This window comes from Tinamus guttatus, unplaced genomic scaffold (genome assembly GCF_059628265.1).
Source record: "Tinamus guttatus ecotype Peru unplaced genomic scaffold, ASM5962826v1 Tinamus_guttatus_pri_ptg000213l, whole genome shotgun sequence".
NCBI classification, from domain to species: domain Eukaryota; kingdom Metazoa; phylum Chordata; class Aves; order Tinamiformes; family Tinamidae; genus Tinamus; species Tinamus guttatus.
This window is the reverse complement of record NW_028288747.1, coordinates 8277147-8301383: the sequence shown is the minus strand read 5'-3', so window position 1 is coordinate 8301383 and position 24237 is coordinate 8277147. Positions and strand designations below refer to the sequence as shown.

The 24237-nt window shown below is 36.1% G+C and overlaps 1 protein-coding gene across 7 annotated transcripts; it reads left to right on the top strand.

Annotated features, from left to right (window-relative positions):
- Positions 1-1369: 1369 nt before the first annotated feature.
- Positions 1370-21665, top strand: EXOC1 (exocyst complex component 1). Of its 7 annotated transcripts, XM_088524693.1 has the most exons (20): positions 1370-1539; positions 2280-2410; positions 3460-3619; positions 4412-4432; positions 5205-5392; positions 5711-5938; positions 6165-6297; positions 6483-6592; positions 7091-7144; positions 8564-8713; positions 9181-9286; positions 12631-12675; positions 13594-13757; positions 15173-15283; positions 15695-15771; positions 16249-16477; positions 17480-17663; positions 19096-19295; positions 20304-20498; positions 21000-21665. In XM_088524693.1, exons 1-20 carry the CDS (start codon positions 1416-1418, stop codon positions 21150-21152), a joined length of 2763 nt encoding a protein of 920 aa, XP_088380819.1. In that variant the 5' UTR covers positions 1370-1415; the 3' UTR covers positions 21153-21665. The 7 variants fall into 7 exon arrangements, with proteins under 7 accessions (XP_088380819.1, XP_088380820.1, XP_088380821.1 ...); XM_088524694.1 differs by lacking the exon at positions 4412-4432; XM_088524695.1 differs by lacking the exon at positions 12631-12675.
- The last annotated feature ends 2572 nt before the right edge of the window (positions 21666-24237 follow it).

Genomic DNA, 24237 nt, shown 5'->3' with positions numbered 1-24237 from the left:
ATATTACAGTGCTGTAGGCATGTCATAGAAGCAGCATTTACGTGAATGTCCTGAAGTGTTTGCAATTAGCTCGGATGTAGTGGGACAGAAGACTAAGAAAAACATTAGTGACTTTTCTGTTTCAAGTGCCAGGGATACCTTTGTGATTTTGTTATGTGTATGTCAGAGAAAACAACCTATGCATCTCTTAGAAGAGAAATCCCAATACATTTTTACATAAAGTTTCATCATCAGGCATGTGCTGTGCATTAATCATGTTTTTAATGCATTGTAGGATTTTAAGGCACAAGTTGAGGGTAATGCCAGAACTAAATAAAAGCACTGAAACATCTCTTAAGTTTTGCAATTTCTAGACTACCTAGAGAAATCTCTGTGTAGTGTGAGGACCTGTGAATATTCATGTGAATACTACTAGTGCCATTTTTTTTTTGGACTTGGACTTTTTTGCACTTGAGGGCTAGACCATACTTTGCTAGGGAACTTGGTGATGATACAGAAGTCTCCCTACGAAGTCCACCAAATAGAATATAAAGCTCTTACTCTTTATTAAGAAAAGGGTTTGATCAGAATACTTGACAATTCTTTCATAGCATGGGATTAACTGCTAACTTAGAATTTATCTGTCTTTATAATATGCTTCTCCACTCCTTTCTCCGTATGTATGGGAGGCAGAGGTACTGATACTGAATCAAAAAAATTTTTTTTGGCCACTACCAAGAGAGAATGAAGTGATGTTTAAAATATATATGTGTCGCATTCAGTCCCTCTAGACTTAAAGTAAAGATTTAAATTAAACCTGGAATTGCAGTATATGAGTGCTGGATTGGACGACTGCTACTGATCTGGAGGGAGTCCTGAAAATATAATCAATAAGTCATAATAATGATTCTGGATTTTAAACTCCATTTCAGGTCATCACTGCAGTGAATTTTAGAATTAGGTTCTTCAGTTGGTCTCATTTGGTGGTGTTTCAATGCGTACTTCTGCTTATACAGATATTCACAGCATTTATTCTCACCTATTCTAAATTTCTGCTGCTACATAGTGACGGAGTATTCTGTTTTGTTTTATTATGATTCCTACCTGACCTCTTTTTCTTAATATTCTGAATTCTACTTTATTGTTAAGGAGCTTTTTGATGTCCATTATATTAATCAGAAATATCATCCTAGTGTTGAGAAATTACTCTTGTCTTTTCAAAGTAAGGTAAGGAGCTTTATCTTGGACTTATTCCCAAAGTAGCTAGATTTCTATCAAATTATGCATGTCTGGATCATGACTTGTAAATTATCTATAAAATGTAACTTTAAAAAATGTAGTTGCTCTAAGTAAAAGACCTGTTCTTTTTGTGTATTTTGCTAGCCTCTGAAGTGTGAATGTAGTATGAGTTCTTGAAATCTTTCAGCTGAGACAAAATGACTGCAATCAAGCATGCCTTGCAAAGGGATATTTTCACTCCCAATGATGAACGCCTGTTGAGCATTGTGAATGTTTGCAAAGCAGGCAAAAAGAAGAGAAACTGCTTTTTGTGTGCCACAGGTACTTAGTAATACTACATGGTGTTTATGTCTTTTTTTATTATTCAGTTGCCTTCTTCTTAGCTTTATTTACAGTATTTCTTGCTTATAAAAAGGATAAATGGAAGCTTTCATTTTTAATGCAAAAAGTTGTCACTTGTGTTATTGCTTCTATTAAAACAGAAACAGAACACTGCAAGTTACGGTAAGATATGTGAGTAAAAGCAAGGAAGGAATCAAAATTATTTGTGTGGGATGAAGTGGGCTTTTGAAGGAGGCTTTGTATAGTGCTTAAAAGGAGATTTAGTAGATTCCTAGGCTAATCAATCTAAACATGATGCAGTAAAGAGTTCTGATTAGAGTCAAAGAAACAGGGCCCTGGAAAGGCACAGAAACTGAACCGAGTTCTAATGTTCCTTTGAGAGCAAGTGCATTATATTGTACTTCTTCCAAGAAGTCTCTGTTGTCCAATATAGCAGTAAATTAACAAACTAGATTTTTTTTTTAACTGACAAATCTAAGAAAGTGTTTTTATTCAGAGTATAATCCCTAGTGGTTTCTTTGTGTTCTCCCAGTAGTGCAGCAATGTGTCCGTAGTTCTGATGAATCAAAGAAATAGCCATAAATTGGCTTAATTACTTCAGAAGCTATACAGAACTGCACATCTGGATGACTAAAATTTAAACTGAGCTGCAGGCGCTGAGCATGAAACCTCTTTCAGGGGAAGCAGTTCCAAAACTACTCTTGTGCCTCATTTAACAGTGACAACAGAGCGTCCAGTGCAAGTAAATGTGGTAAAGGTGAAAAAATCTGACAAGGGAGATTTCTACAAAAGACAGACTGCGTGGGCACTTCGGGATCTTGCTGTTGTTGATGCCAAAGATGCTGTTAAAGTACGTGATTTTTTTTTTCTTGGTGCATACTCTACCTAGGATGCTCACTTTTAGTTCTGATACAGAGTTAACTTACTTGGCCACTCATTGTCATATAGCTTTGATTGTTAATGTGTTAATTTATCTTGAATATGGTATGGGTCTATTACATAACCCTCATAAATTGAGGGTGAATAGTGCAGGTATGCTTCAATAGAAATCTTCAGAATGTCTGCCTAATTTATTGTGAGTGATTTCTGTGGACCTGTACAGTACTAGTCTGTACAGTATTTGTCCATATATGTGTGTATGTATGTACATACACTGGACAAGCATGTACATATGTGTGTGTGTATATATATAAATATATATATATAAATATATACATATTATTTGCTTCAATTCCTATGTAAATTTTGATTCCAAAATGTAGTTTTCCTTTGAAATAAATCATGGCCATCCCATGGGGCTACCTATACTCTTTTGACAAGACACTCAAAACTTTTTTAGTGAATAAAATGTAAGAGTGTAAGTAAACTCTGTCTTCTAATTCATTACTGCTAAATAGGCTGCTTATTGGAAAGGGTACACCCTTGAGCTGCAGTTCTTTTCCATAGAACAAGAAGCATAATCTAATTCTGGCCTATTCAATTCATCTAAAGTGAACAGGCAGAGATGAAAATTTTTCTTGTGCTCTGCTGTATATATTGTCAGTAATTCCAGGCATGGGTTTTGGGCAGAGGGCTAACAGCGCAAGTCGTTCTGAGGACAGAATTTCTTGGCAGGCAAGTAAAGTGTTTCTTCAAACTGTCACAGGTTTCTGTATTATATGTTACTGTTGCCCTGTCTAGCTTGAAAATACATTTTCTTCATGTTATTTTCTTATTCTTGTAACATTGTAGCTTCTTTACAGTGCATCTAGATGCCTGTACTAGTATATCAATTTAAGGTTGACATCTGTGCAATTTCTTCTTATACTGTCGTTTCAATAATTAAATGACTAAACCATCTCTGCTGTTCAGAAAATTATTTATGACTATTAAGCCTGGAAATTATCTCATCTTTTACAGGAGAATCCTGAATTTGATTTACATTTTGACAAAGTGTACAAATGGGTTGCAAGCAGCACAGTGGAAAAGAACACTTTCATTTCATGTATCTGGAAACTTAATCAGAGATATCTTAGAAAGAAAATTGACTTTATAAATGTTAGTTCCCAGCTTTTAGAAGGTAAATTTCAACAGCTTTATATTAAGTGTGAATTTTAATGATTGTCAGAGTAAATCAGGTATATTGAGTAAATAAATTCTGTATTTTTTTTAATTTTTAAAAGCCTCGTATAAACAAGATGCTTGGAAAACATACCTTATATTGCAAAACTGTGTCAAAATAATAGTTAATGAAATTCTACATATCATTAAGAATATTGCTTTTCTAGGATATTCTGTTTCTTGAACAAAACAAAACCTACCTGAAACTTTCTGGTTCTCACATGCCCTAAGCTGGAAAAATGCTTTAAAAAGGGACATTTATAAAGCATGCTATACTTTATATAAGGTTTATATCTGGTTTCTAGTTTATTTCTTGGTTCACAAACTATGAAATATCTGTTAAATTCTTCTGGAAGTGCAGCTTAAGTGGCTGCCTGGATGCTGTAAGGGCTTTATATTTTATATACTCAAATATGATTTTTACATTCACAGTATCTTTAAATAGTTATTTTTTTCTCAAGGAACAGTGACTAGATAGTGCGTCTATAAGAAGTGGCCAAACTGTTGATTGGTATTAAATAGTAGACTAGTTTGTACAGAAGAACTAGCGTAATTAGAAGGGAGGAAAGCAGCTCTGTTTTTCCATGTTGACCAAAATTTGTTTTTCATTGACCAATAACTTTTCAAGTTCTTGCAAAATTAAAACATTCAACTTACTGCCACTTAAAAGTACGCATGCTGTACATGCTTTTGCCTAGCTAACATTCTCTGCTTCCTTTCTTCTGCTTTTCTATACCTTTTAATTCTCCAGAACTGCCTAAAGTTGCAGAAGGTGCGTAACACCTTTTTTTCCTTTATTCTTCTTTGTGAGTAAGTTTTCATAATTAACTTCTCTCTGCTTGCAATAGTTTACTAAATTGCTAGAGATAAGTTTCAGATTACAGTTTCAGATTACACAAGGATTACAGTAATGTTCTGTGAATTTTGTTAGCTCTTGAATGGCTTTCTTAATTAAACACTGCAATGAGGGAAAAAAAACTTACTTATGTAATTTTCATTTCCTTCAATATTGCCTTTTCCTGTGATGAAACTTACCTTGAGCAGAAAGATAATTTTTATGTATTTCATGATGTATTTCTTAACTAACCATAGTATCTTTTGCTTTTTGTGCTATATGTACCAAAAGAGATGCTCTAGTTTCTGTGAAATTTCTGCTAGTAATTTTAGAACAGTACTGCAAAATATTCAGGTGCTCATTACCAGCAGGAGAGGTGGATGAACTGAGGCAGTGTCTCCCTTTATATATACAGTACAGGAAGGTGGCTCTTTGCTTTTTTTTTATATATGTTAAGTAGTTTGGAGGGCATTGCTGTTGTGAACCAGTTCTGGCAATCTTATTGAAATTCATGGAAAACTGAGACTTAACTTGAAAAGAAATGTTTATCTAGCAACAGGTGTTTGTTGTGGAAATGATTTAGTGGATCCATCTAATTAAAAGAAGATAGTTTAACATACATAAGTGTGAACATGCTGAAGTACTCTTAAAATGCTTGTGGCCTTCTGCTTTTCATAACATGTATTTTATTTCCCTTTCCTATGTAAAGAATCAGTTCCGAGTGGAGAGAATCAAAGTGTAGCAGGAGGTGATGAAGAAGCTGTGGATGAATACCAGGAACTAAATGCAAGAGAGGAACAGGATATTGAAATAATGATGGAAGGGTGTGAATATGCCATATCTAATGCTGAAGCCTTTGCAGAAAAGCTGTCTAGAGAGCTGCAAGTGCTAGATGGGGTAAAGAATTATTCTAATGTATAGTGTGTTAGCATGTGAAAATGTTTGCCTTGCTACTGAGTATGTAGTGTCTGTTGAGAATGTCCTGCTGCATGTTTAAAAACATGTTCATTTGAGTGTTGCTACTTCTAAGCAGAATTACTTACTGCCTTGTATTTTAAAGATCTTGGAACTCAGTATTCACTGCCCAGATCTTCTGCAGTAAGCCTTATAAATGAGGCGTAGAAGAAAAGAGGAAGCCAATCTCTGTACACCTCACTTTTCCTTTTGAGATTCAAATATGTCTCTTAGAGTCTTATGGTTTAATTTTCTGTGTAGGCAAATATCCAGTCAATCATGGCCTCTGAGAAACAGGTGAATATCTTGATGAAGTTGCTGGACGAAGCTCTGAAGGAAGTTGATCAGATTGAAATGAAGTTGAGCAGTTATGAAGAAATGCTTCAGAGTGTAAAAGAACAAATGGATCAGATTTCAGAAAGCAACCACCTAATCCATCTCAGCAACACGAACAATGTGAAGCTACTGTCTGAGATAGAGTTCTTAGTGGTAAGCATGTTTGTTGTGCCATCTACCGTGACTGTTTACCTGTGGTATAAATTCCTTTATGTTGTCACCCTCTTTAGCAACCTCTTACGAAGCCTGTTTTACTCTTACAGTAGCTTGTGTAAGTTTTTATACTGACAGAATTGTATTTATCATTCTTTGTTTGACAGAATAGCATAAAGCTATTGCTGCTTTTGGGCAATAAATGGTACTTTTTATTATTTTGTAGAATCATATGGATTTGGCTAAAGGTCATATAAAGGCCCTCCAAGAGGGAGATCTGACATCTTCTCGGGGCATTGAGGCCTGCACTAATGCAGCAGATGCCCTTCTGCAGTGTATGAATGTCGCTCTTCGTCCAGGTAATGGCTCGCTAACACGTGGATTTATTTTTTATGATACTCCCTTTATTTTCAGTCCCTTTCCAAATAGTCTTAGATGTTGTTTTTGTACACTGACAGAATAGTTATGCGTGGTCCCTTCTGTTCCTACATATGTTATATAACTGTAGTTTGTACTCTGTGGGATTCTTTTTGTTTGCTTTCAGGACATGATATGCTGCATGCGGTCAAAGAGCAGCAACAGCGATTTAGTGACTTGCGTGAACAGTTTGCACGAAGGCTTGCCAGTCACTTGAACAGCGTATTTGTTCAACAGGTATTAACTTACTACTTTATTCGGAATCTTCAGTCCCAGACGCTTTCAAAAAAGAACAACAATCCAACTGAAATTGGACATGTTCTTTGGTACGGTCAGTAAGTGAATGGACTGCTAGAGGCACTTCAGGGGGAGAGGTCACTAACCATGCTGAGCTATAGTGACTCTAGAAATAATCTCATATTTACAAAACAAACAGAAAAAGCTCTGTAGTAGGTTTGATATCTCCATTAAGCACACGAGATGTAAGGATTTACTTTGTTTGCAACACTGCGGAAGAAAAAATGATAAATTTCAAGGGTTTAGAAGGCTGAAAACACCAGAGTTTTTGCTATCTGCGCTTCATAAATCATGCAAAGTGAAACTGTTAAACATTGGTTTTGAGCCTTAATTTGAAATACACAGAAATCACTGTCCTGAGATGTGTTCCCTGAGGATGGATATCTTTAAGTATCTTTTTTGTTTTGTTTTTGTTTTTGTTTTCTTATCTCCAATTAGTTTACTCAGACCCTACTTCAACTCTATAACAGGTCCTACAATCTTTCAGTTCCAGTGAGTACATCAGGTTTGATACAAGCTTTTCTAACTAACTTTTTTTTTAAGCTTGCCTTATCTAACTAGCAGCTGCATCTTTGACTTTACAAATATGAAATCTATCCTGTTTGTGGAGCATCAGATTTATGTCCCTTCTCACGTCTAGTAATTTGCATCAGCTCCTAAGCTTTGTTTATCTGTGTGCTAGATAGCATTCATCTGATCTGTGGAGTTTGCCGAGAGAGTGAAAAACAGACACAGGGAGAAAACATTTTCAGGAAACTCTATTTGTACAACTGTACAGATATTACAATTACATGTGACTGTAGTATTTGTAAATAGAAAAGTAATTCAGCTTTTATACGTATTAGCGCAGTCAGTCTTAGGAGTTTTATACTTTTTAATGTATTTGTTTTTATGCAGAAAATGGAGCAGAATTATGCCAGATAATTTTATTGAAAATTTTATTTGAGATTGCAAATGTGGCTCTTTATGGCAGGGATAATTGTTTTCTGTATTTCCTTCATTTTACAGAAGAATTCCAGTTATATGGCATGCCAAAATTGTGGTCTTTAGCTTTTATTAACAAATATGTTTCTCCTGCTGCTTCTCATTTTTTCAAAAACTGGGTACAGCCCGTTTGTCTTTGCCTTAAAATGAGTAAGGAGAAACTTAAATGATTATTACTGTGTAATACTAAATATATTAGCTGAAATAATTATACTCAATTCTCACTTCAGGTGAAATTTAAAGAAGGCAGAGGTTTCTAAATCAGAAGAGGTAAATGTGAAAGCAGCTTCCCAAATATCACGTTTCTGATTTAGGAATCATTAGATAAAACAATAAAGTTCCGCTGTGCTTAGCTTAAAGGTATTATCTTGAAAGTGTGAGCTTGTTCTTTATTTATTTCTGTTAAACAAAGTCGATGCTGTGATTCATGCTGTTGTCATAAAATACTGGGGCATTTTCATCTCTTCTTCATAAATGAAAACAAATTTCGAAAATTTTAAACAGAAACACAATTTTGGATTGCAGCTCACTGAAGTGTCAGATCATCTGCAGCAAACTGCTACTAACATTTAACAGACTTGTCTTTACTGTGTCCTAATAATTGATTAACTTGCAAAAATGTATCTGTAATCTTTTTAAGTTGTTTTTCTTTTCCCCACAACCAGGTTCAGCATTCAATTAAATGCAGCACTAAGTTTTCTGCCTTTGGAACAGTGCAATGAAATAGTTGAATAATAAACTTGCAGCTTCATTTGGTGGCACTTAGTGTAACTGTATGCTTTGAATAAAGAGAGGAAGCCTCTCTGTTTTTTTGGTGGGGAAGATACAGTTAGACCAGATGCATCTCATCTTGGAATGTCATTCAGGAAATTTCTGCAATATCTGTACAGTACTTTCAGATTTATTTTAGTACTTTCTTTTGTTAAGGGTCATGATCAGAGTTCCACGCTTGCCCAGCACTCTGTTGAATTGACATTACCCAATCATCATCCGTTTCACAGAGATTTACTTCGTTATGCTAAACTGATGGAGTGGCTCAAGAACACAGACTATGGAAAATATGAAGGTCTGACAAAGGTATGCGAAATGCTCAGATGGTTCTAGAGAATTTACAAAATATATTATTTTTACAAAAATCAGAAGAATTGCCTGTGCGCACTGTGCGCATTTTTCTTAAATATTCCTTCATGTTAAATGTAATTTACTGCCTTTTCCTTTTCCTGTTCCTCTTTGGAATAGGAAACTTCATGTTGGTATTTGATTAGATCCTTATTATTTTCAAGTTTCTATGTGTATTTGTTCTGAAGCATAATATAATATTAAACTCAGTGTTTACATAAAACTGTTTCTCATTTTATGATAAAAAGAATAATTAAGCTGTTTGCATGGGTCACTTCATGACTACTTAAATGTCTTGAATATAAGCATATTTGTATGTATATGTCCAAAGCACTTTATTTTGTACACTTTATTCCCATGCTGATTTTTGAAAATGAATAGTATATACACCCAACTGTTAACTAATTTTCTATTTTTCATTTAAGAATTATATGGATTATTTATCACGACTGTATGAAAGAGAAATAAAAGATTTCTTTGAAGTTGCCAAGATCAAGATGACAGGCACAACCAAAGAAGGAAAAAAGTTTGGTAAGCTTTTAGGAGGCATATATCTTCCTTTATTCAAAAACAAACAATCAAACGAACCAACCTCTTACAACTTCTAGTGCCAAAACTGTAATGCTGTTCTATACCTAAATTGGAAATTGGCTACATTTGGCAAGGTAGGATGTCGATGGTAAATACAAGTACCAAAGCTTTGGTCTTCCCCAAGGATGAAGGAGCACAATGGAAATCTTGTGAAATATGACAGTATATGACAGTATGTCAGATCTACTGTCAATTTTTAATGAAGAACTACTCGATTTATTACTGAATAGATAGCTTTTCTAGTTAAAGTAAGCTTGGGTAGCATGCTTTCTGCTATTTCTGCTTTTAATGAGATTTATGGTGGATTTTGAAGAAGCTAGTTTTAATGTTGACTCTATCTGAGGAAACCTGTGACATTTAGTTGTGTTTACAGCTGGATTTACATATGTGGAAATCATGCTCAATTAACTTGCAGGCCTTTGCACTTAAGGAAGTAGGCATCCCTGGTAGGGGGAAAATGAGCATGCAAGGGAAGTGATTCTAAAAGTAACCTGAGCACTTAGCAAACAGCAGTGATATAGGTGCATTAATATATTAGCTATTCTGCATTTTAAAGTGCATTTCAAAATGTGTTTGCTTAGCATATCTGTATTTGTCATAATTGACTAGCTTGTATATCTGAAATTCAGAAGTAAAGTACAAGTTGAACTAATAAGTTCTGTCAAGCCTATTTTGGGTCTTGAGCTGATGAAGAAAAAAATAATGAGAGAAAGAAGGCAGGAGCATGGGGAGCCTTGACCAGGTGGGGAAGGAGAATTGGAAAGAAAACCCTTGACAGGCTGGTGGCCATGAAGAGCAAGTGCTGCCGTAGTGTGTCAGTCACAACAGTTAATGTTGTAAGTCTTGAAAAGCTTACTCTTAGAACAAAAACAACTTGAACGTAAGTTGATTTCTAGAATACTTTATTCTGCTACATCTCTTGTGATTTGCATTTGTGAGGACAATTATTCTTAATTTCTGTAAGTGTTTTGAAGTACTGCCAATTTAGAGAAAGATTATTTAACTCACCAGCCTTCACTTTGAAAGTTTCTGTTGAATATTTGGAAAACCTGAATTATGCTTAAAAGCGGCACAAAATGGAGACCAGGAGTAGAGTAACAAAGGGTATATTTTTTTAATGGTTCTCTTGATTTGATTATTTTTGTAACAGGTTACACTTTCATGAACATACCAAAAAGTATGCTTTTGTTTAAGTCTCTTTAGTGACTGATTTTTTGGCATGGAAAACTTGACCCAAGTGTACAGTACTCAAAAAATTGGTAGTCTTTAAATAATGCCAAAATTGGAAGCTGTATCCAGTGGGACACTCTGGATTATTAATAAACTTTAATAAACTTTGAATAATGGCTACGTGTGGCTGCATATTTGAGGCCACAAGCAAATTTGAGAATGAATGAGATAATCTTGCAGAAAACCTCTCTCCTCAGTACTCATCATGGTCCATTCTTAATGGTACCATTTGCAAAGAAGGAAAACAAACGTTATATCTTTTTTTTAAAAGAAGTTGTTTCATGAAATGAATGTGAGTTAATTTTGGTATTAAATATCAGTTAATGATTTTGTTTTGTAACAGTTTATAGTGTGTACTTTGTAAGGGTTATGCGTTGAAGGTAGTGATCATAATACTCCTAGATGGACCTTACTTCATTAATTCAAAACATAACATTTCTTAATAGTATGCTTAAGGAATAGCGTTAGGTGTATAATGCTCCAGTTGTACTCCAAGACTAAAGAAGACCTGATTTCAAGCTGCCTTGGTGTGTGTTCTTGCCTTTTTCCTTTTTTTTTCTCCTCCCTTCCCCCCCCCCCCCCCCCCGTTTTTTTTGGTGTGCTTTGGGAATAGCACTGCTATTTGAATGCCTCAAATGCAGAGGGGATGCTGGGAGAATTATTCTGGCATTCTGTGTTAGTGCAAAGTTTTCTGTCTGCATTTTTATGGCAAAAATATTCTGGGTCATGAGCATTCACACTTGTCTTAGTCTGTTGTTTTTTCTTCTGATGAAGCCAAGACTTGGATACTTAAATACCATAAAATCAAGTGCGGGAAAGAGTGCTACTGTTTTCACCTGGTCACATGATGTGGCTTCTCTCATGCAGTATTCAGAGCGGCTCCTCTGATCGTCCAGAGCCTGAACTTTGCACCTCCCTGCGTTTTGTAGTGCAGTCCCGTGCGCTTGCAAAGTGGGCACGATGGAGAACCACAATTGATGTGCGGCAGATGCTTGTGCTAAATCCACCAGCCTTAAAGCTCTATTTAAAAAAAGATAAAAATAAAAGCCGATCTGGAATTAATGAGTTTGACATGAAAATTGACAATATTGTTCCTACTTGAGAACATCTGGTATTTAAGACATGTTTGTGGCATTTACTTATAAGTATGTACTTATTCTATTACAGTAGGTCTTGCTTGCTTGCTCCATTTTGGGGGGCTTGAAGCATCCATCCTCATCAAGGTCCTCTTAATACCATGTATTGCTTTTAGTGTGTGTATGCAAATGCCTTTTACTGGTTAGGGAGTCTCTATTTACTACAAATGTGAGGACGTTTTATCATGCCCATTTACCCTGAATTTCAGATTGAAATCCACTTGAGTAAACTGTTTTATTCTGCACAGACAATCAAAAATATAAAAACATACTTTTTTTTACTAAAAAATTGTTTTCATCCTCTCTGAATCTGCAATCATTCATTTTTGATGCAGCATGAATAACAAAGGTATATTTTCTATGTAAAAATCAAGTTACTAACAGCAGAAAAACACATCAGGCTGGCAAGTTTTATCAGCGATGTTAAAATTACTTTACAGTATTGGTGGGCTCCTTTAATTAAAAGAACATGAAACTCAGTACAAAATTTTGACTCAGTACAAAATTACATAAATATATTTTCTTTATTAAGATTAAACAGAAGATTAAGATTAAACAGAATAGTTGATATTGGAAACTGAGTCTTTTGCAATATTAACTCTAAAAAAGTAAGTTAATGGGCTTCTCTGTTTGGGTGAACTTAAAAAAAAAGTTACTAAGGAAAGTACTTTTTGTCTGAACAAACCATGTAGGGAAAAGTAAAGTTTAATACTTACCTGTTTTCCATGTAGTTTAGACACTGAGTTTCTAGAGTAGTACCTCTCCAACTAAATGTGTTTGCAATGTAGTTACTTGCTGCTTATAGTTCTCTGCATGTTTCTTTCCAGTTAGAGCTTAACTTGCATCTTGTGCATGGTTTGTGCAAACTGCATTTTAACTTGTCTTTGTCTTTGATGCTTGCAACCTAATCCATCCCAGCTACACTGCCTCGAAAAGAAAGTGCTGTCAAACAGGAAACGGAGAGTGAGTATAACTAGTTGCATTAGTTGGTATTGTCAATGCATGTGTATCAATGTGAAGATGTCGTGCTGCATCGTGGAACATTTACCTAACATTAAAGCAGTCTGTACAGAATGAAATAAGCATTAGCAGAATCATTGTTTCTGCAAGGCAAGAATGAAGTGCAACTGAAATTGCTCAACATAAAAGTTGGATAAGACAAGGTTTGCAGGTAAAGGTGCCATCTGCTTTTCCCATGCTACTAATGGATCTAAAAAATGTTAGTACCTGAAAGCTTGTCTTAGCTTCCCAACTTTTCCAGTAGGTTGAGGTAGCATCTTTTATTAGGCATGTGAGCTTTGTCTTGTCTGTGTCCCTAGACCATGGTAGCTGTGACGGGATACCAGCCTAACAATTGAATGAGATGTTGCAGAATAGCTTTTAAGTTCCTTTGCAGTTGAAATTTGAGGTGTTTACTTGTGGATCAAATATTGATGATACCTTGTTTTTGTGCTGAGTTTTTTCTACCATGTTCCAACATTTCCCAAATTCCTGAAAAAATGTGTTCCTCACTACTAAGGGAAGGCCCTGGAATATCAGGTAGAAACATCTTGATGTTCATTATAATCAAAGGGAGGAGGAAGCATCAGCAAACAGTAGAGTGTACTTAGTGTTATAGATCAGGAAAAATAGCTAGGGTAAGCTATGTAGGCAAAGGACGATAGCTCTGAGACTTGCTGAAGCATTGCAGTTACCTTGTTGTGAAAAAAATAAAAAAAATGTAGCAAAAGTAGTTGCAGCTTAGATGAAGGCTCAGTTAACTTCAATTTTAATGCAGGGCTATTAGCAACACTCATCTGAGGTACTCTGTAATGAACCTGTTCTTCTCAAGTGTTTTATTCTACCTTAGCTTCACTCTCTCACAGTCTTCTTATTTCATAGGTCTCCATGGAAGTTCTGGAAAACTGACTGGATCTACTTCTAGCCTAAATAAACTCTCTGTTCAGAGTTCAGGAAACCGTAGGTCTCAGTCATCCTCACTGTTGGATATGGGAAACATGTCTGCCTCTGATCTTGATGTGGCTGATAGAACAAAATTTGATAAGGTAAAGCAGAAATGTCACATAGAATTTCTTCTTATTTTAGTGTTATAACTTTTTTGAATGCCTTTTATGTGTAGTTTATAAATGTGTACTACATGGGAACATTTACCAAAGCTCATTTTAAATCCAAAGCATGATAATGATGTGCACTGCCCCTCTAATAAAGGCAATTTCTAAGAAATACATAGTGTACTTTTCCCTGCAATTATAGAACATTGTACCTAGTTCCTTTGTAAGATTGACTTGATGTGTAAGGAATATAAAACATTAAAAAATGAAGCAGAAAGCCCAGTATGTATTTTTAATCAAATAGAAGTTGAACTGAATAATTCTTGAACTGACTCAGGTGTTCATGAGTTATATTTTGGCAGTATGTAAGTACAAGTGAAATGTAAGAAAACATATAACCATTTTCATCTGGGAATTGAGCATGGATTTTTTTTTTTTTTTTTTAATACTGGTTTCACTGCCAAGCCTTCAAAGTGGTTTGCTATAACCAGTGACACCAAATTATTGCTGGGCTGTCCTCAGTATCCATTTGAAGTGGTAACTTGAAAATGTCAATACTTCTCAATTCTTGTGGAATTAACTTCTAAGTGTGGGAAAGAGGCTATTCTCAGAGTAGAAGATAAAAATAATTTACTTCTTCTCTACTGAATTTCCATCTTTTTGATGGAAGAGTATTTTTCTTCTGCTACTCTGTATTTACTTTGTATCTAAAAAGTATTTACTACTTTGCCAGAATATTTTTTCCTGTTGTTGTTTAAGGATTAAAACATATAATAATTTACATAAATATTTGCAAAGAAAATATATTGCAGTGTGTAGAGATGATAAAGATACATTAGAATTATTTGTCTAATACTTGATTTGCAATGTAATTAATATTAGTAAATTTTAATGAATTATTGCCAAAATACTTGCTGTTCAATTTTAGATTAAATCTAAAAATAATGATGAGTATTTTTAGTTCAGTATGAAACTTGCAGTTTGTTTTTAGAGATGTAATTTACAGTTTTTTTTTTTTTTTTTTTTCTGTAAAGCGGTTATCTTCTACATGTACCGCTCACTCATTTTTCTTCCCTGGGGCTTTTTACCTTCTCACAGCAACTAAGGAGCAAATAGGAATCAATGACTTAATATTTGCAACAGCATGGAAGTCTTCTGCGGGCTGAGATTGAAAAACTTAGACTCATTGCAGAAAAATGTTTATTGTTCTTTTCTTTTTCATCTTTCCTTCTAAGAAGCATATTTATACATGTTTAAGATGCAGTTAACATTTATAAGGTAAACATGAATTGTTTGCATTTCTGTGAAGTAGAAATCAGCCTTCTAAAGTTTATAAACAGTTAAAAAATAAGCATTTTTAATGGTTTCAATTGTTCAATATATTGATCTAATATTTGGCTTTCTTTTAGATTTTTGAACAAGTATTAAGTGAGCTAGAGCCTCTGTGTCTGGCAGAACAGGACTTCATTAGCAAATTTTTCAAACTACAGCAACATCAGAGCATCCCTGGAACAACATCGGTAAGGTACATTTCAGTCCTGTCACTACATCAAAAATTTATTTGAATTTATTTGTTGGTTATGTGAAACAGGTGGGTCAGAACTTATTCTTTTTTATCAGGCAGAATCTTTATTTCTGGACAGCCAATTGAAAAACTAAAGAAGACTGATGGGTTTCTTGCCATGTTTTGGTTTCCTCCCAAAGTCAGCTACGTAGGATGTTACGCAACAGGAGTTTTATTGTTTATAGTACTGCACTGTGGGCAGCATGACCAGAATTTTTCTGCTAGAGCCTTGCAAACTATTGTATTTCCTTCTTTGGGGAGAAGAAATGCTGATAATTATGTTGTTTTTCTCAAATGTACTTGTCAGTTAATACAGAATTTGAGCTAGCCTGTAAGGTTCCTGTGTATGTTTTCCTTGTTCTTACAGAATGAAACAGAGGAAATGGATGGAGGAACTTTATCTCGTTCATATACTTCTGGTGGTCCTCAAACTGTATCATCTGAGTAGGTGTTGATGTTGTTTATTTTTAGTCTTTAATTAGGCTGAAGCCTGAATGTTTCCAAGGTATCTCTTTCTCCATAATGATACATTGTTTCCTTCAGTGTGAATGAATAATAAACTAAATTTATAGCTAGTCATGGGATGTGCCAGTAAATTTGAACTTTAATACATTGAAGGAATGCTTCTGAATAAAGTAGAAAAAAGTAATAGCTTACAAAGTGAAAGGAAACAGGATTTTGTTACCGCGCAAAATAGGCTTAGCAAAATTCTGAATTTGCATGTGGTAGCCTCCACACAGAACAATTTTCAGTGTACTTTAAATCTGTGACTTTCAGTTTTACATTCTGAAAACCTTGATATCTGTTAAATAAAAATGCAATGTATTTTTTCTAAAAAATATGTATTAAACGAGGCTCTAAGATAGCTTGCTAAACTGTCAGGGTAATACTTTTCTGTAATTTTTAATTATTTTTTAATAGGAAGGACATGATCCGACAAATGATGACAAAAATATTTCGCTGTATTGAACCTGAGCTGAATAATCTTATTGCACTGGGGGACAAGATCGATAGCTTTAATTCCCTTTATATGCTAGTTAAGATGAGCCATCATGTATGGACAGCACAAAATGTGGACCCAGCTTCCTTTCTCAGCACGACACTTGGAAATGTTTTGGTGACTGTTAAAAGAAACTTTGATAAATGCATTGTAAGTTCTTTTAGTTATTCTGATTAAGCTGACTAAAACACTACAGGAAGCGTATTACTTTCCAGTTTGATTTTTGCATTTCCTTATAGCTGGATTTTGCTTTTAATTTGAAGTGAAAATGAGTGACTATATTGCCATGTATCGGTCCCACTTCCGAAAGAAATTTATGTAACTGCTGGTTGTGTTTTTCTTTGATCCATTCTGGTTTTCTTGAATGTTTATTTATAAGAAATAAGACTACTTAGTTCACAGCAATGAAATCCTAAAAGTATCTGCCCTGTTTACTTACTTATTTAAAATTGGAATTTTATTGAATTTACTGAGGTAAGTCAAGTAGAATCCAGCTCTCTTGCTTTTTGACTTGCTTAAATAACCTCCCTAGTCTTACGCTCATGGAAAAGCAAAATCCTTATTATATGTCAAATAAACATCTCTGATGTATTTATTTTTCTCTTATTTAACACGAAGCTGATAGAGATAAAATGGTACACCTTCTGCTGGTAGGAGAGGTGGCTGCTATTGTTGGAAATTTGCTTTTCCTAATACAATACGCTCATTGCATGAAATATGGCAAGTTTAATGAAAACACATTGGCTGGAATAACTATTAAATTTGTATTTTATTATAGTTTGAGTCTAAGCCAATATAGTAACTCTAATTGAGGTACTTCAGGCAGTAAACCAGGCATGAATGAGACTGACTTTCTTGGATAATATTCAGTAGAGTATTTCAGTAAAAAGTTTAAAGAAATTTCTAGCAAAAGGAACCTTTTTGCTTGGAATCAGGAAAGTTCCATGTTAGAATACCTGAAAGCAAGTCCAAGTGTTACTTGCTTCTGGTTGACACGTTTATGTAAATAGCCAGTAAAAGAAGAGAGTTTTGCTTGCTTCCTTTATATAGTTCTCGATTGTATTTTTTTTCAGTTTTTCAGTATGACTTTTTTTCATGGCATGTTCCAAAGTCATATATTGGAGATTAACTTCTTTTTGTTTAAAATTTAAGAGTAACCAGATGAAACAGATGGATGAAGTAAAAATTTCAAAGAAGAGTAAAGTCGGGATCCTTCCATTTGTTGCTGAATTTGAAGAGTTTGCAGGCCTTGCTGAATCAATTTTCAAAAATGCAGAGCGCCGAGGAGACCTAGATAAAGCCTATATAAAACTTATCAGAGCTGTTTTTGTCAGCGGTAGGTCTTTTGGGGTGGTTATGCTTAAAAGTGATTCTTTCCTCTGACCTGTTTATGTATCATTTTGTCCATCTCTCTGTGCTCGTTTGCCTGCCTGCTTTAGAACAGCTCCGTCTGTTCCCGGCCTCTTTTTTCAGGGGAAGAGGACAAAATAGTGTCAATGAAGCTCATCTGAGAAACTGTAACAGTATTTCTGAACATATTGCTCAACCCTGAACAGATATCCCTTCACAGTCCATATACAGTCAGCAGTAGAATTCTCACCAATAGGTGAATTTTAGGAATGTTTTTGTGTTGATTGCACCTGAAATTTCTGTCTTTAAGAAGGTATAGTTCAAGTGATAAAACTAAGCAAAGACAAGAGACAAGCAAAACTATACAATGGTAGAAAAACTAGTACAAGAAGAATTTGGAAAGCTTGTTTCAAAAGGAATTTGAGTTGTTTTGGACTAGTACAAAGCTAACTTGCAGAACAAGGTATGATGAGGAAGAAGAAAGAAATATAAAGAATGAAGATGAAACCAAACTGAACTGATAGAATTTCCTGCTTGCACCAGTTTTATACATTTAATGCAGCGTTGAAAAAGAAAGATGTAGTACTTTAGTTTGAATGAAGAAAAGACTCAAATTGGCAGTAGCAGATTTTTGCGAATGACCTTTCGGTTATCTGACCAAAATGGTCAGCTCTGTTTATTGATACTGTGGTGCCCAGGAAGCTGTGTCTTAAATGAACATTCTTATGGAAGACATCGGATTTGGTGGCCTTGGTAAACTGGAAAATGGAGGAGCAGGCAGAGCGAGCTGCATTTGTTGTGGCTGAAGTCGTCTTCTCCCACTGTGTGTAGGTACAGTGAAGGAGCAATAGCATGGAACTTCTCTTCTGCCCTGAACTTGTTTCAAAGTAATAGGCCCACATGCAAGTCTATCACTTTCATTACCCAGAGCTGATGACAAAAATGAATTTTGACCATAGAATTAATACGCTAAGCAAAAAATGCTGAAGAGAAATGGGGGAAATAACGCAAACAAAAAAAGAATTGTTAGCGAAGATTTTTATTGTAAGAAAGAGGGTGAAAAGTATTTTCTTATGTAGTTCTTACATTAAATTTTTAAAAGGTAATTAAGCATACTTTTAAGCCTTCACAAAATATGTTAATAATTTCTGTTATGTAAATGACTATGTAGTGAATATTTTCTGTCTGTTATTTTTGATAAAGTCTGTAGTCTTAGAACTACTACATTTATGTTTCTTCTCTTGTTCTCTCTCAAATATTCTTTCATTTAACAATAGTTATGGCAATCATATAAATCATTGTTTTCGGCATAAAATCCTAAATTTCTTCCTGTGATATTATTGTGGCTCTCTCTTTTTTCTTATTGTTTCTGTCCTTCAGGTATTTTAAGCTTTCTATGTTTTGTTTTTCTCTTACAGTTGAGAAAGTGGCAAATGAAAGCCAGAAAACACCAAGGGATGTGGTGATGATGGAGAACTTTCATCATATTTTTGCAACACTTTCTCGCTTGAAAATTTCTTGTCTTGAGTCTGAGAAAAAGGAAGCCAAGCAGAAATATACTGATCATCTTCAGTCTTATGTAATCTACTCACTTGGACAGCCTCTTGAGAAATTAAATGCAAGTATATTCCACTTTAGCTTGATATATTTAAATGATGTAAAGCAGATGAACTCTAAATGTTCACTTCCTCCCTTAAAAACAGTTGAGACCCTTAAATTAGTTGATCACTACTGCCATTGCTATGAAAAGCTAGGTTATTTTCCTCTAAGATTACTGTCCTTGTGATCAATCAGGAGCTTTGTCCACCTCAACTGCAGAGAAGTTTATGTTGGATGTTTCAGAAACAAAATAAAATAATAATAATTGCTATAACTCTTGTAAGAAACTTCTAATATGCCCCATCAAATGCTGACTGAGCTTTAGACTGTAAATATTTCAGTTCCACCTGCTGAAAGTAGGTAACTGCTTTTTTCTTTTTTTTCTTTTATAAGAACTTTAGCCTGCTGCTACTTTCAGACACTCATTTATGAGAGACAGATTGAGAGAAGAAAAAAGTCTAAGACCTACTCTCTTTTTGTGAATTAAATAGCTTATTACTGCTTCCAACCTCAGTTGATGTTGTGGCTTTACACAGATGTTTGGCCTTCTTCCCTTTGTTTTTAATGATAAATTCAGCTACCTACTTGCAGGAAGGTGAGAAAAGAAGGCAATTATGAATTAAAATTGCTGCCGTATAATTATGGTATAGAGAGAAGTAGAGACCATTCCTATTCAAATGAATTGTCCAAGTTTATCCTTTAAAAATCCCCCCCTCTTTTAGGCTGTGATCTCATTAATTGAGGAGTTTGAGAATGGCTCAGTATTGGTTATAAGGTTGCAGAGAGAAGCCTAATTATTTCTACAAATATTTAGTTTTAGTTTTACATTGGTATTTATGGAGTGATATATCAGTGAGCTGAGTTCTGATGTTTACGGTGAGCAATATTGCCATAAAAGTTAAAAAAAGTGGAGAGAGTGCACAGGAGCCATGTTGTTGAGCCGAAGCAAGACAGGACATGAAATAAGCATACGTGTAGTTATACTTAATGACTATGAGAAATCTAAACTAATAAATACCATTATTAGCATTTTTTTGAAGGTGTTGAAGCTCGTGTGGCTCAAGGGATACGTGAAGAAGAAGTAAGTTATCAGTTGGCTTTCAATAAACAAGAGCTTCGGAAAGTTATAAAGGAATATCCTGGTAAGGAAGTGAAGAAGGGATTGGATAACCTCTACAAGAAGGTAGACAAACATCTCTGTGAAGAAGAGAATTTACTTCAGGTAAACTAAATTATGGTTTAAAAAGAATATTCTGAATCCCTTGTAATACTTGCACAAACTTTATTACTGCTTTTTCATGTATATTTTGTAGGACATTTCTAGCTTCCAAGTAATTCTGAAAAACACTGTTTTGAGTTGGACTTCTTATAAAACCATGCCATTTTATTTGTTTAGCATATTGATTTTAACTATGATGGTAAAGAGAAAGAGGTCACAGAAACTTGTTTTATGATTTCCTAATTCCCCTTTTTGTGGGACATGCTGGAAAAGGAGTGAACCAGATTTAAATGAACCACTAATGTGATTCAGAAATTTAGTTGCTACTGTATAGCAGCATATATTGGGTAAAAACTAATTTTTGCTAATGATACAACTCGGTTTATTGTACCCCGCTGTTGACAAACTTTATTTTTCATATATTGCCTTCTCTGTGCTAAGAATCAGTTAATGAGCTGCGCGTGGTGCCAGATGGCAGTTTCTAAAGTCTGGTTTCTTTGGCAGGTGGTGTGGCATTCTATGCAAGATGAGTTTATACGTCAGTACAAGCACTTTGAAGGGCTGATTGCTCGCTGCTATCCTGGATCAGGAATTACTATGGAATTCACTATACAAGATATTTTAGACTACTGCTCCAGCATTGCACAATCTCACTAATTTCTGCAAAGGGAAAGAGAAGCTAACAAAATTTGTGCCTGGGTGTAAGGGAATCAAACACTATAAATGCAATTTGTTTTAAAGGGTGAAAATATATGTACATGTATAATTACTTGTCTGATGTCAAGACGTTCTTATTTCAAATGTCTTTCAGTGTAAAATGAAACCTTCAGTAACTGGTTCTCCTCCTGTTGGGTTGAAGTACTGTTTGAAAGCATTAATTCTGTGAAACACTCTGGATCTAGGGTTTTTTTTTCCCCTCCCCTAATGTCCGGATATGTTTATTTATAATCCCTTTTCTTGCAAATAGCACTAACTTCCTAGAACAGTAAAATGATGCTACTCTCTTCACTAATATTTTGCTTCTTGGAAATTATGTAAGCATTAAAGACTACCATTTTTTTTTCCTTTCTCATGGTGGAATGTGGAAGTTAGGTGGTGGGAATACTGAATTCATGTTCAAGGACATAATGTGACAATGGTTGTATTTCTTAATTAAAGTGTGTTCATCATCTTCTCTTTTTCTGTGGAGTGTTAACTGTTAATTTTCATGTTTTTGAACTACTGCCCTTGTTTTGTCTCTGGGGCCTGAACTAGAATTACTTAATTTCACAACAGGCTTTCTCTCTTACAACTAAATATTGACTAAATATCAGTATAGCTCTACCTGTACATAACTCCAGCCCTTTCTTGGGCTTCGACTGCTTGCACGGCAAGGCCTAGTTTCAGTATGGCCCAGACATCTAAGCACATTGATGAGGATGTTGCCAAGTTGTAAGATAAAACTGATGGAGCGAAGACCTTCTGGGGGCCTTGTAGTGACCTGAACTTGTAGCTCATTAAATCCTAGCTATATTTTATTAATCTTTCATCCTTCAAGTGTCTCTAGAGGTGCCAAAGTGCTCAACCAGTCTAAGGTGGGGGGAATTAAGGCGTGGGAGAGAAACTCCCTCAATCTGGTGCAGGGCCGGCTTGTGCAGGGCGCCCCGGTGCCTCCTCTCCAGCGCGGGGGACGCGGTCGCTCGCCGCCCGGCTGCGCCTCAGTCCCCGCCGCCGCAGCCCCGCCCCGCCGCGGGGCCGCCGGGCGCGCGCGCGCGGGGGCGGCGCGGACACGGGCGCGCGCCGCGTTGCTGCGGTGACGGGGCGGAAGCGGCCGCCGCGCCGCGCGCCATTTTCAAACGGCCCCGCCGCGGCCTGCGGAGCGGGGCAGGAGGGCCGGGTGAGCGCCGACGGGGGCGGCGGGCGCCCCGCGGGCCGCGCTGCGGCGGGCTGCCCAGGAGGGCAGGGAGGCGGGGGGCGGGCTGCCCGCGGGGCGCGCCCGGGCTCCGTTAGGCCGCTGAGCGGCCCCGCGGCCCCTCTTAGCTGCGAGCCTCCCGCTGCCGAAACATCTGCGCGAAAGGAAAAAAAAATAATCTCGTTTCAAAGGGAACGGCTCCTCCGTAGGCCTGGATTGTGGTGGTGAGGCGTCTTCCGGGTAGGTTGCGGTTTGGGGAGACGGTGCCGTAAGGTAAGGTCGTAGTTTAAGCGGCTCGAGAGAGAGCTGCCTTCCTAGAGCCGGGGCTGCCTTTCTGCTGTCGGGTTGGTGGCGCTTGCAAGTGAGGGCCCGAAAATCTCCCGCACACTGGCTGCCAGCAGGTTGTGCCACAGCAGGAAACTCGGATTTAACTCGGGATAGCTTGGAAATGCCTTACAGCAGCTGCCCCTCACAGTGCAGCTGTGGTTCCTGAGTGCAATAGAATAGAGTAAGCTTAGTCCACTAGGTACCTTTTTTATATGATTGGGAAAACAAGCAAATAAAAAAAAATCTTCCTTGTTGTAGCAGAGTGAGCTCTACAGCTACTCCAGGCCAGAAACAGATGCTTTGTGGAGCAAATGCCCTCAGTTCTGCTCAGCTCTCGTGAATGAAAAGTGAATCTGGTGTTTTCCAAAAAGAAAAAAAAATCTCTTTTTTAACTTTATGAACTTAATAAAGAAGCTGTTTTCATGGCATCTTAATTTGGTAATTTCCTTCCACTCTTGGCTATGTAATCTTAATTTCTCTTCATGTGGGTTAATTATCATATTGTCATTTTTTTTCACTGCTAAGATACATCTTTGTTCTCCTTTTTATTGCTGCGTTTTCCATATGGAACAGCCTTAATCTGTATTCACTTTGACGTTTGCTGTGATATTTCGAGGCCGATGGGAGAACTTGAACGTGCTAAAGCTTTTTTCACCTGTTTCAGTTGGTCTAATAAAAGGAATATCCTTTCCTACTATCAGTATACCTACTTCTTCAAGACTGTAATTGCATTATTGTCTATCTTTTACGTTGATGTTCCATTTCTGTCACTTGTGATAGGGAAGTTCACAGATGCAAAATACATATATTGTCATAAGGAAAATGTAGGTTTCAAATCTCTGCTTGCAAACATCTAGACGTCTCACTAAATGAGCAATGATGGTTGCTTTGTTTAACAGTTCTTATGAACAAAGGCAAAACAAAAATGTGGGGCTATTTGCTCTGTATCTTACTCCTGTGAGTAAATGAAAGATCTACTGATTTAAGAAATGTTGATAAATTCTTGTCTGGAGATGCCTGCTTGAAGATACCCTTTTCATTTCTTTATCTAGTTCTATGTTTCTCATCTAAAATGGAAACTGTATTTTCTTCCTAGGAGTGCTAATGCACCTAAAATATTTACATAATGGATTGTGTGAGCTACTTAGGTAGTGCATGTAGCCCTTCTGTGGGAAATGCCATGTCGAAACAAGGTTGTTTGAGTACATCCTAGCACAGCTGTACACCAGTCTAAGAGGTTCAATGTGCCTTGCTGACTTGATTCAGAAAGACTCACAAGACTCTTTAAGTTTTTTTCTAAAGACAACAACGTTCTGGATTGACCTGACTGGCTAAAAATAATACCCTTGATGAACACTTGAATTCCGGAAAGGTGTTGAGTTCTTTACCAACTTCTTTAGGAAAATGTATCTTTTATGGATTTGGAGGAAGAAGTTTGTGCTATTTAACACTGATAAGTGATCTGAGTAATGACTTGAATGTAAGGAATAAAAATTGCTCATCATATGAAATTGTTAAGAGCTG